This window comes from Salvelinus namaycush, chromosome 5 (genome assembly GCF_016432855.1).
Source record: "Salvelinus namaycush isolate Seneca chromosome 5, SaNama_1.0, whole genome shotgun sequence".
NCBI lineage: Eukaryota > Metazoa > Chordata > Actinopteri > Salmoniformes > Salmonidae > Salvelinus > Salvelinus namaycush.
This window is the reverse complement of record NC_052311.1, coordinates 41,206,536-41,219,899: the sequence shown is the minus strand read 5'-3', so window position 1 is coordinate 41,219,899 and position 13,364 is coordinate 41,206,536. Positions and strand designations below refer to the sequence as shown.

The 13,364-nt window shown below is 46.4% G+C and overlaps 1 protein-coding gene across 2 annotated transcripts in view; it reads right to left on the bottom strand.

Moving 5' to 3' along the window:
- Positions 1-241: 241 nt before the first annotated feature.
- Positions 242-13,364, bottom strand: part of LOC120047540 (R-spondin-2-like) — a 71,932-nt gene continuing 58,809 nt past the window's right edge. The window contains exon 5 of one of the 2 annotated variants that reach the window (XM_038993068.1): positions 242-357. In XM_038993068.1, coding sequence (XP_038848996.1) covers positions 242-357 — 116 coding nt within the window. The remainder of the gene's footprint in view (positions 358-13,364) is intronic. The other variant, XM_038993069.1, reaches the window with a different exon arrangement.

Here is a 13,364-nt window from a genome sequence, read left to right as displayed (position 1 = left end):
TACACTACGATGCGGTACGAGGGAAGCAGCAGAAGACAGAGAGAGACAGGGACAGAGGGCATATGTGTACTTTACTACAACCATAGACATGTGTAGGGTCATTAATATGGTGTAGAGTGACTGTGTGCTGGGGTGGGGCTGAGGGGTGAGGAGTGGAGGGTGGAGGTTTGTGGAGCAGCAGCTAGCAGCTTTGTGTTGTTTAGGTTCCAAGGGGTGTGGGGGGTGGGGGGGACTCAGTCCTCTACTGGCTGGAGCTCATGGAGGCCAGGTGGTCACTATGCTGGTTCTGGGCCTGGAACCGGAGCCTCTGCTTGTTGGACTTCTTTGGTTCTTTGGGTCGGTGCTTCCCTGATCCTCCTGAAGCAGAAAGACAAGAAGGAAAAGAGAGCCTATTAGAAGAGCAGTGCATCAATGTAAAAAAGGAACACAGTAAAAACCTTTATTCCATCCCTTTGGTGTCTCTAAAAACCAGCTAATGTATATATACCATATATCTTGGTATATATCTTTATTCAGCCCCATCACCTCTCTCTCTCTTTGGGGAAATTGCATAACACTCTTTCCAAACTGGAAAGGTCCTTGTTCACAAGCCCAGGATTAATGTATCTTAATGTATCCCAGGTGTCATTGGTGTCACTGGTGTGGGCAAAGCATGTTGGGAATCTGTGCTAATGGAACAGTGTGCGGCGGTACCTCGGTACCCATGGTTCCCTATGACAGAGGCTACTGAACCAAAAGGCAGCAGTTTGGCTGCCAAAAGACACAAATAATATAACGAGGTGTGTGTATGTGTGTGAATAACGGTTGGCTTCGTGTGGTGGTGGTGGGGGCACAATCCTGCTGCCAACCCCTCTGCCCAGTGGCATAGCTCTGCTGGTTTTGAGTAGGTAAGTGATCTGAAGGAAAATAACATCTGATGGGGGGAAAACTAGAGTCAGGCTTGGATGATGAGATGCTATCTGGATCCTGATTTGGCACAGCAAGAAACAAGGCATGCTATGGTTCGCCGAGGGGGGAAAATACTGAAAAATGCTACATAAATGGGTGTCTCAACGGTAGGTTTGCAAAACCTGGCTCCGTGTCCTATTATTGCACTTGTTCATGCCATTTCACTAAGGATAATAAGGCTAAAGTGTGTAATATGTGGCAGAATTACCTCTAATTACCTTCTCATATGGCCTGGCCAGCCATTTAAAGCCACCCCAAAAAAAGTCTGGTTCAATTGAATATCTCAGCACCACACTGTAAAATATATATTTTTAATATTATTTCCAAGAAATGGGGACATATAAAATTATTAAAAAGTATCTGTTTTCGCTCTTTTAACGAGAGTAATGTTACAGTTGCACAAATATCAAACAATTTCACTTCCACATTTCAGAGCCATTTCCTGCAATCAATTCAATCTAGCTAGCTATTTTTGGTCACATCGGCCATTCCGAGGGTGAAAAATGACACTGCCGACGCGCAATATCTTATTGAAAGAAATCCCCTCTTCAGAGCATAAAGAGTTTAAAATCACACCTCATGGGGAAAACATACATCTTGCTCTAAACTTTCCGTGACCTCCAATTGAAAAACATTTACAGCAAATTTGCTATGCTTGTTTCGTAAATGTCTCTTTCGATTCTTTGGGTGAGTTACAGTATGTGAGTTACAGTATGGTTATGACTGTAGTGCATGCATAACGCTCAACCCCTCATACCTTGACATATTATGTATTTGTCCCAGGTCTGAGGTCTGTCTGCCTCACGTCATTAATATGCTTCTTATATCTCAAAATATCTCATTTATTCCAGGACAATGTGAACTGTAAAAACGGAATGTCATCAGAGCTGTCCAAGTGAGCTGATGAACTTTTCTGTTTCTGTTTCTGTTTGACCACTGTGTCCATGAAAGCATGGACTACGCTGGGTTCTATTTCATAACCAGAGTTCTCCAGGCTGACAGCTAGAGGGCAACCAATACCAAGAGAACATAGATCTTCCCCCCTCTGCATCTGATATAAGGCTTATGAGATGGCACATCATATCAGGGTCTGTCTCTTTCACATTTAGCATTTACCAGGGCGTAACACAGAGTGAATACACAACGCTTTTATGATGGTATATTTACAACCAATGTAAACACTTTAGATGATTATGCAAGCCAGAGTTCCTAGAATTATTATTTTTTATTTACTAGGAAATAAATGATTAAGAAGTGAACTCAATTACTTTCCAAACAAGGAACAAATTCATAAATCTTAGAGCGAGTACAGATCATTTGTCTTGGAAGGAACAGAAATCTTCAAATAATTTGAGCTATTTTTGTTTTACCCCACGCTGACCCAGAATTTAAACTTACTGCCAAAATTGAAGAATGGCTTTCATTTCAGAAAATACTTTTACTATTTTTTCCCCCATTTTCTTTTCAGTTTTGGCCACATGTCACATCACTTCTGCAATCCTTAATTGTATAATGTTTTTTTTGTAGATAAAATCTGCCAACTAAAGCTTTGTATGTGGACGGGTTCATAGAGTAAATTTAACAAACAAACAAAACATTATAGGCAAATCAAAATGTTTTGTAGTTTTGATACATTATCACTGTATGTGTATTATAGACATAGTGTGTGTGTGTGTACATTAGTATTTGTGCCTGTGTGTGAGTAAGCCCAATCTTGGTCTCACTGCATGAGCCAGGTCTAGTTCTGGTAAAGTTCTTGCTACCTGAAGAAAGCTCTGGAGTGCGCTCCAAGCCTGTATTGTATCTGGGTGTTTGTCTAAGACTAGGCTATGTACATGTGTGCCTGGGTGTGTACACTCTTCTATATCAGCTCAAGGTCTTTGAGAAATGTGTCTCGGACCTTCTAATGTCACATACAATCTTATCAGCTGCCAAAGCACCTGGGAGAGGCAGATTAGACTTCCCTACATGCACTGGGGTGGGAGTTCCACCCTGACCTCTGCTGACTGGGACATTCCAAGACAAGTCCGGTTGAGATCCATCACTTACCATTTCGCTTTCACATCTCTCTCTTTCCCTCTCCCTCATTTACATCTCTCTCTTTCTATCTCTGATGGTGGTTGAGACATAGCCAGATATCCCAACAGGAATGCTGTTCTGTAGGCCTGTTGTATAGTAACAATAACACTATGCTATCTCTCAGGAGATATGCCCATGGCACTCTGTTGCGGTCCATTCAACTTGTCTAATTGAATAGCATTTTACACAGGGGTGAAAGACGGAGCCAAAACTCCCTTCACCTATCTCCTAATCGAATATCTTTGTTTTTCGAGAACCGAATAAACCGGAGAAAATGTATTCCTTACGATGAGTGAGTGTTTGAATTATGTAATAAATAACGTTCTATTTTTCCATCATTAGGTTCATGTTCTTCACGCTGCCAAGAATGGGCTCAGTTCAATGAGGACATTGACAAAAACAGACCTCGATAGAGAGAGAAAAGAAAAGGGATGATTATTTCGAAATACAGACCTGGTGGCTGCCACTGTGGAAGTGTGTACCTGCATGCAAATCTATAATCGCTGAGGCCATGACCACTGTGTGTGTGTGTGTGTGTGTGTACTGACTGACTGGCAGCACGGCCAAGTGACTTCATCCACCCAGTGCTCGGGCTCCAGCAGGCAGTGCACCAATCGAAGGCCTAACCTTATCTGCTCCGCTTGCGGTTGGAGGAAATCGATGGCACCAACCTCGAGAAGGCATTAAGACGAACGGTAAATGTGTTCCTCCTCTTGAAGTGAACCCTCTCCACTCCTTTTGTTACCTCATCCCGCCAGTAAACGCCGCCATCATCCCGAGACCATCAATTAATATGTTTCTTAGGAGAAGGGGGTTGAGGGTAGGGGATCAAAAACAATTCCGAAGAAGATTCTGGTGGATTTAGTACGGAAAAGCTGGAACTTTGCTTCATAAACATGCCAAAGCGAAAGCCATTATTTGTGAGGGTAGGAGGGGACTACTGGCGCCAGCGAGATTTGATTTCAGTGGCAGAAATTGGATTAGCAGCCATTAAAGGCCTCCTCACACATACATTTATAATGCCGTGAAGGGGAACGTATCTGTAGCCAGCTCCTCTCACTCGCACCGACAAGCTCTTCTGTCTGGAAGAAGATACCCACACTGTCCATTGAGTACATGTAAAATGGTAAGGACATGTGGTGAGCCAAGGTCTACAGATGTTCACATGAAAAGATATGATCTAAAAGTGACAGAGAGTTTAGAGAGTGAGTAATAGAGAAGAGGGGGAAGAGGAGGAGGATGATAATGAAGAAAAGTAGCGGGGGCTTTTGAGTGACAGTGTATGAGAGAGAGAGGTAGGAAAGAGGGCGAGAGAGAGGGGGAGAGGGAGAGAGACAAAGATGGAGGGAAATTTGGAAAAAAGGGGAAATAGTTGGGAATTGGGAAAGATAGAGATGTGCCGGCGAAAAAGAGAAAGAAAAAAACACCCTCTTTGTCCAGAGAGGATAATCTTTTATGAGAACAAGTCCATCTTGCCAACCGGATGACAAGAGCCTATCTGCACAGCGTCATTTAGTCTAACAAGATTACTCTGAATCGTACTTTCTCTTCTCTTTCTCATTCTCTTTCCCCCAGTGCTCTGCTTACAATCACCCATCCTGCTTAGCAGGGATGATTTAAAACACATGCATTCCGATTTAAAAAGCTAATGTTGGGATTAGGTGGGTCATTATTTTCTCATCTATGCGGCGGAGGCTCTGTCGGGAGATTAAGCAGCAGGTTAGTCCACCGGTCCCGCCTTTGAAGCTCCATTTCACTGACAATAAGTCAGATCGAAAACCCAACTTGGAGATGAGCGTCTTTAGCAGGGAGAAGCCCCGGAAAATAATGCATGACTGACACAGTGATTAATCTGCCCGATGGTTAATATGGAGTTGGATTTTTTTCCACCGTCGAGCTGCTGAATGACTGTGACAAAGACAATGGAACGTTCCCCAGGATCGCTATCCAGGAATGGTCCGGTATCCAGGAATGGTCCAGTGTTGAGGGCATCGCACTGTCTGATGATGAAACCATTCAGTAAACTTCCAGTCAACGCTCGGTCAGTTTCTGATCTGTCAACACTGAGGATGCATACTTAGAGACTTTGCTAATGAGAGAGCTACCTGCAAATACGTGGCTAATCGCCAACACCACATCGCTAACAACCTTAACATAGGCAAGCCGGCAGACCAGGCCCCAATTTTGGAAATCAAAACAAAACTTCTGCAGAGTCACTCACAACTGTGCTCCCCTGAAATGGTACCCCTCTCCGGGTTAAAATTGGCGCTTGCTCACCACCTCTGGCTCTACTTTACGGATGGTGTCACTATGGCAACGTCAGAGGGCCACGCAGAGCGCAGGCGTGATGACTAGTCCGCTGTGTCTGATACACCCGAAACTCAAGAGAGAGCTGCACAACATCATCTTCCCCCGACTGACTCACACACACACATCTGGGCCTAAATACATGGAGCTGCTACCCCGCGGAACCATCAGAAAAGGAGGAATAATTAGCTTTAGTTAACTCTAACGAATGGCTAAATGTTGTTTCATTTCTGACGAGCAAAATAAAAAAGCTCTGTCGTTATGTGTGTGTGTGTGTGTGTCAGTGGTTGAGCGTGCATGTGCGCCTGTGTACATGCTTGCTTGCGTGCCTGTGTGTGTGTATGTGCGCGTGCATGTGTGAGGCTCTGCTAGTGTGTGTGCTGGTGCGAACGGGTGTGTGTAGGTGTGTGTCTGAGTGTTAGCAAGCTGTGGATAGCTGTAGCAAACCAGGGGGTGGTGAAAAAGGAGACCGGGGGTCCAATTAAACATTCAAGGGGACTATGGGTGGAATATTACACATTTATCATCCTGGCTGGAATAATAGGGCAGATGTCAATTACGTTCCACTTCAGTCACATAGCAGAGGAGAGAGTGGGGCTCTCATTCTCATGCTTTCATTGCGGGGTGTCTTCCATTTTCAGATCACAATAAATTATTTGATCGCACTCATTCATTTCATTGAATCAATTTTCTGTCAATATTTCCTGCATGCCTTAGAAAGGTGCCTTAGGGGGGGTAGAAACAGAATCATCGATCTTCATTCCATCGCACAGTTTACATATCAATTGATAGATGCAGGGTAATTCCCTAATCAAATGAACCATTTTAAACAGGGAAACATGGTGCCGACTTGGTCGCATTCTTGACTCTCCCTTTGTTTGGAGTAGAAGCACATTGATTGCCTCTGCGATTCATTATCTTACGCCATGCCATTAAACAGTAAAAGCTCATAAAAACAGGACTTGGCAGTGCACTTTTACACACTCTGCCTTTGCCTTTTAAAACCAGCCTTGGCACCCTTTAACTAAAGAGAGTGAAGAACTCCCACTCCAGAGCACCCCAATTCTGTCCCTTCGTAAAACCCCACCTACCCAGTCTTAACTGTACACATTTAAAAGCACGCTCGCTAGCACCCAGAGACAAAACATACGTAGTCCTGCCATGGAGGTGACCTCCTCACACTAAGGATTAAACAAACTGTTGGATGGAGCATTTGTTTTTCATTTCAGGATGGTGAAGATGCATTTCCTGCTGGGGGTGTTGAGTGGGCCTGGGGCCGGGGCCCAAGGTGGGGAGCAGAGCAGGTAGGGGGCAGGCAATACGTGTTCTGGGTGGTGGGAGGTTCTCTGGATCTCTGGACCCTTTTGTGGGGCCACAAGGAGGAGGGTTCTTCTGCTAACGCTCACGGTGCCGTCTGGAAGACCCTTCCTAATACGCGCACACACAAATTGTGTAATATATACTGTACTCACACTATCATGAGCCCCGCTGAGTATGTATGCATTAGGGTGCATACACACACAAGCATGCACGCACGCACGCACGCACCCACACACCCACACATGATGGAGTGTATCCTCTTCCAGACAGAGGGGCTCACATACACTGAAATAACAAGGCTGTGTCAACAGTGCATTATACATACATAAAGAACATCATGTCTGCATTGTGAGGACGCCAAGGGGGCATAACGGGCGACCCAGAGTCTGCCACACACAGCCTGTCTGTCTGGGGCATGTGTGTGTGCTCTCCTCTCCCTGGCTCCCTGGCCTACAACAGCCCCTCTGGTCTACCCCCCTCCCCCCACCACATACACACACACCACAACTTCCCCCTGGGGCCTGGGGGGGGAATCTAAGAGGAAATTGTCCAGCATGATTCACTGCTTTATACCTAATTTCTCCACCATGTCCCTTCATCCCACTATCCTCCACTTCATCCTCTTCTCCTCTGGGAAAACGGAGGGGAGGGGAGGAAATCCCCCCCCGTGTCTGGACACAGAGCACAACTGTCCCGTAAAGAGGAACTAGGCCCTAACGAAGAAGGAGCCAAGCTAAGTCAGACGGGCTTAGACACTAAACCAGAAAGAGGGGCTGTGGGGATCACAGCACAATCCCCGTGCTATAGCGGATGACAAGGGACTATAGGATATAACTTTGTTTTTGTGTTTGCATAAGTCTGGACGGTTTTCACCCCATCTCCTTCAACAATGCACTTACAAAGACTGAAAACACTACAAACCATTTTGTAAAATGTTGTATTTTCGACTAGACAAAGTCTATTTTGAGCCTTGAAGTCTCAGTCTGTTTGATGTCCTAGCAGAGCTCCTGTTGTGTGTGTGTTTTCATTAGAGACCCAGAGCAGTCCATTCTCAGTAGTCCCTGATCCTCACTAAGGCCCGAGCTCCATCAGAAGCCTGTCAAGCGCCAGTCAAGCAGACAGCTGACTGAAGCTGACAGCTCTTACAGATCCTGTATCATCCAGCTATAGGCTCCTGTTGTAGTCTCTTCTCCTCTCCTACCCAGGCGCCAGCCATCTCCCTGTCTGTCAATAATACTCCCAATACCCCTCCACTCACTCAAAGACAAACAGGGGGATTTCCTGACGTCTTAACATAGGGAAAACATTTGATGGGTTTGTTCTTTGGCCTCCTTTTGATTACAGTGAAATTTCCATTCCGATGGCCGTTTCAGGGTCTCACCTCGAATAAGAGAGAGAGTTGTGTATTTCAGGCACCAACATCCTTCCAGAGAGGTATGACGGTAAGGAGACTTGTATGATGCTCATAGAGTGACTCGTGGTCCCATTCAACCGCAATACTCAGCCTCAAGGCCTATTGGGGTGGGGGTTATGATCCCAAAGTCTGCCACCAACGAAGCAAACTAGGTGCACTTTACAGGGGATTTTAAACATCAACGATAGGGCCCCTGGGATTGGTCAAACTCCCTTTGGAGTAATTCACATAGAAGTCTGAGAGGTTGGATGAGCCATGGAAGACTCTATGGTTTCTCAAGTTTTTCCCTTTTGTATATACACAATCACATTTCAAATCATTTTAAAATGTTATTTGTCACATGCACCGAGTACAACAGGTGTAGACCTTACCGTGAAATGCTTACTTACAAGCCCTTAACCAGCAATCCAGTTTTAAGAAAATAAGAGATAAGAAAATATTGACTAAATAAACTAAAGTAAAAAAAGTAGCTCAATGAAATAACAATAATGAGGCTATATACAGGGGGCACTGGTAAGCTTTTTTCGGTCAAAGGAGACGGTGGCAGAAACATTATGTACAAAATAACACACAAAATAGCACAATTGGTTAGGAGCCTGTAAACGGCAGCCATCCCCTCACCTCAGCCGTGTAATAAAACACGTATTACAGTTACAGACAGTCGGTTGCTGTCTCCTCAGAGCCCATGGCGTATTGCTTTGGTGTGTTGAGTTGAGTACAACCTTTATGAGCCGGCTTCTACTTAAGTGCTCTGCTTCTCCTTCCCTGTATTTGTCTGTGTTCACAAACACTGACACACACACACGCACGTATGCTCGCTCGCGCACACACACACACACACCCACCCACACTGAGAAGCAGCTGGCAGGCCTGTACTTGTTGCTTTGTTGTGTCTGTGTGTCTGTTCCCTGGGTCCAAGCTCCTGGACATGAGTGGGTCAAAAGCCGCAGCCTCTCTCTGTGAATCGTCAGGCTCTAATTAAAAGCTGTGATGTCTCTATAAAGACCAGGCCCGCCAGAGATGGATGGAGAGAAGGAGCGGGGGGGAAGAGAGAAAGAGGGGGGGGGGGGGGGGGGGGGAGTAAGAGAAAGAGGAGAGAGAGTGGGAGGGGGGAGGTAGAGGGGCTTCTGGTGGCTGAGCCGGTGCAACTGTGCACCAGATGTTCCTAGCCGGCCCCCTTCCCTTCTCCTTACAGCCAGCACACTCAAGGGGGCGGACGCGGGCACGCCGATGTTCCCCTCGAAAATGTGCGCCACTACCACCACGCTAAAATGTTCTCCTGTGTTGTGTGCACTGCACATTGTCTGTCATTCCGATTGTCATTGTCATATAGTGCTTGCATGTCTGAAAGATGTGTGTATGTTTGAGTAAGAGAGAGAAAGAGAAGACAAGGGAAGAGTAGAGTAGATAAACATAAGCTACTTTTCTGTACGTAGGCAAGTGTGTGTGTTTGTGTGTGTGTGTGTGTGTGTGTGTGTGTGTGTGTGTGTGTGTATGTGTGTTTGTTAATACGTGTGTGTGTGTTGGTATGCTATGTGTGGTCTGTATGTGGCGATGAAAGCGTGTGCGGGCCACAGTCAGAGAACTGGAGGTCTGGCAGGCAGAGATGCATCCCGGGCAGGGGCCACACTGGGGCCTTTCACAGGAGCCATGGAGAAGGTTACTTACATTTGAACTCATCAACTCAATGTGAGTCTGTTGAAGCACCTAAGACTGCCTCAGGTCTCAGCTCTAGATACAGAAACCACTGACAAACCACCAATGCCCTAAAACCTCCAATGAACCCTCAGCAGAGAACCTGGCTTAACAAACCCTAACGATGTCGTGGACAACATCACACTGTGACAGTACATTTCTCCCATTTGTGAAACATGTTGATGGGGACTTGAAACGTTTTCCTTCTGCTCTGCTCCCCCTCCAGTCTGCTGCCACTTTGTTTGTTTGTGTACGTCTGTTTTTGATGGGGCTGTCGCTGTTTGGGCGTATGCCGCCTCATTTCCTCCCAGCCAGAACCTCAGACAGGGAGGCTTTCCTGAACAGTGTGTCATCGCTCCATGCACACCGTCATGGACAGACACACATACTTGCTTACATACACACTGTCACAAACAAATCAAGACACCTAGTCAGGCTACTTCGTGACATACAAACCATCTTGATTAAACCCATTTAATAGTCCGTTGTTCCATGGATGTTTCATCATATAACGTATCAGATTTCATGTTAACACGTCCCTAAACGTTATCGACCTTATGGCAGAAAATCAAGCAATAATTAATATGGTCAACGCCGTTAAAATGAATGGGGGGAAAAAAATGCCTGGGGTTTCCATGTTGTAATGTGACTACATGCGCCTAGAGAGGCCGTTCGGTAAAACGACTAGTTTGTCGGGCCAAAGAGTGGGAGAAAAAAAGCCTCACCCCCCCCCCCTCGTTCTTCCTGCTTGGAACCGACCAGATGACAATAACGTGGAGTATGGAGCCCCAGTGAGCACTAATGCACCCCCTCCTCCTCCTCCCTTCTCCTCCACCCCCCCTGGTCTTTGAAAGGCCTCCACATGTTTATGGCTCATGCCTGTGGTATGACGATGGATTCTCCATATAAAAGCCAGCAAGGATCATGGGGTGTTTCAAATATTGCTCTCCGAAGACAGTTGCTGACAAAATGACAGTGGCCATATTTATTTTGGTCAGGGAGCAGGGCACTTTGTGGGGAGTTAATCAGAGACTCCCTCCTCCGAAGCCTCCTTTGAGGAACGCAACCACGGGCAGAGAAGGACCGGAGACTACTGGTAATGACTTTCTCCTCCTGTGGAAGATTTAACACTGCGAAAATGCTCGAGAGGCAGAAAAATAAACCCAAAGTTTGGTCAGGGAACCGTCAGAATAAATCAGTATAAATCAAGTGTTGATTGGCTGTCCAGACATGCGCTTGGATAATCCATTTCCATCCGGGTTAGGAGATGCAACGAATAGTATAATAAGTGCTTATAGGAAAAGGAATGATCTATGGCACCGACTAGTGGGGACTGAGGATGACTGAAGCAGAACTTCTGTGTTCATTTGTGAGTACGACCGCAGCGTTGGCTATAACTGCCATTGGCCCAGGGCTGCAGAGGTCCCGGCCAATCCAATGACAGGTTGATGTCTTTCCTTCTGACCTGTGATCCTCTATCTGAGTCTCAGAAACACAGCAGTAAACGCTCTCTAACCTCTCTACCTCGCCATTCTAATATATTCCAAATCTCAAGCTCAGAGGTAAAATTAATGTCACACGACGCTCAACGACATCCTCATTATCATCGAGAGCTACCTGTTCCTGAATATCCTGACTCATCACATCTTAATGAATAGCCTTAATGAATCATTTCAGATACATTACATGTCACCAGCTCTGAAGAACAGCGGTGAATGGTAGATGTCAGAGGTGGACAGAGCTGCCCTGTGTCCGCGAGGAGAGGGCGAGGCGGGAAGCATCAGGGCGCGGCACTCCTGAAGGCCCCACTTCGTAGCTACCGTGTCGGCCGTGCCGAGCGGGCTAATTAAATGAAGATTAGGCCGTGGCTCTCGCAGTCACAACAGGATGGACTGCGGGGCACGCATAATCACTCTGACAGGCCAGCACCCAATTAGTGCTCTCTGTCTGCCCCGGGAAAGCACTTGGCGGCCCACTCCCGCTGGCGGGAAATACATTTATCTGGATTTTCCGCGATATTACCCGGGCCGGAGATCCTCTGTTAATCATCGGCCCCATTCCGGATCTGCCACGGAATCATCAGGACTCAGGAATCATCATCTACAAATCATTATTTTTCTTTCCTGAGAGCAGTTAAGAGGTTTGGTTGCGTGTGGTGGCAGAGGCAGAGCACTTGCTGTTTGGTTTGGACGAGGCCTGTCCCATGAACTTCTCTGTGGAGGAAAAGGAGCGCACTCCATAAGAGAGGAGTTAGCTCTTCAGTGAAAGTCTGTCAGCCTGTGTTCCGCAAACTGGCATGATGATGGCAGGAGAGGGAGCGGGGAATGTCTGACAGGCACACAAACATCCAGAAATTAGTTGGGGGATATTGGTTTTCCAAACCAACAAATACGGGCCAGAATCAGATGCGATCAGCGGATAGCCTTTACTAGTACCTAAATCTCTTGGCTTTCTGACCGTAAACAGGCAAATTCTGTGTGACACAGTACACATACACACACACACACACACTAGAGCTTGTAAGTAAGAACTTGTATGTAAGCTTTTCACTGTATGGCTTACACCTGTTGTATTCTGTCATGTGACAAATAAACTTTGATTTGATTCGACACACACACACACACACAAATCGAGCGAATCCTAGCTTGAGCTTGTTGGTGTCACGGACGGTGTGTGTTACAGACAGGCGGCCGCGCTTCCTCCCAAACGGATTTGGGGCAGTCACACTTCTCAGTGCATCGTTTTACAGGAGGACCAAACCGACCGCCACACATGGTTCCCAGACGGAGACGGCCAGGAGGTCCACAGAGCTGCGTGTTCCCTACAGAACCACACTGCAGAACAACACTGTGGTAGACAAAATCTATAAGACCCACACTAAGAGTTAGACAGAACCTGGTCCACAGCCCTGTGTGTTTATTTCACAACCACACCGGGTTAGACAGAACCTGTGGACACACTGAGGTGGCTGCTGAGCACCAAGCTACTGCCTATCACTCTGTCAGATTCCATAGCTCTTTAACAGCTGATGAAGACCTCACAGGCCTTCTAGCTTTCATCTAGCCATGTTACTTTATACAGACACTGAAATACTACTAATACTGTATAACAAGTTACCAATACTTTCAACTTTTTTCATAGGATGTGATGATTTCTCTACGGAAAACAAATGTACAGTACACATGCAGTATGCATTGCACACTTGTACAGACACGGACACACACCCACACGTGGTTTTCCAACGAGAAGCATTTGCTGCCTGGCCAAGGCAAGTGCTCGGGCCTGTTCTGAAAAGTTTAGCTAAGTGTGTGATTGATGATAGTGCGATGGAGGGCTTGGCCTCAGTTGAGCTCTACAGCAGAGAAGGTTTCTCCTCTTACACACAGGGGAGATCATTATCCCCCACCACACTGGCCTACTACTTCTGCTCCTCTCCTCTTCCAGCACAGGTACCTAATCCAATGACCATAGATAATCATTATGGGGTCTCTCTTTCTCTAACAGTCTGCCTTACACTCTCCCTCTCCACCCTGTCGCCATGGTGCCTGGGAGTCTTGCTCGTCTCTCCGTCTTTGTGTGGCTAGAAATGATCCACTCTGGG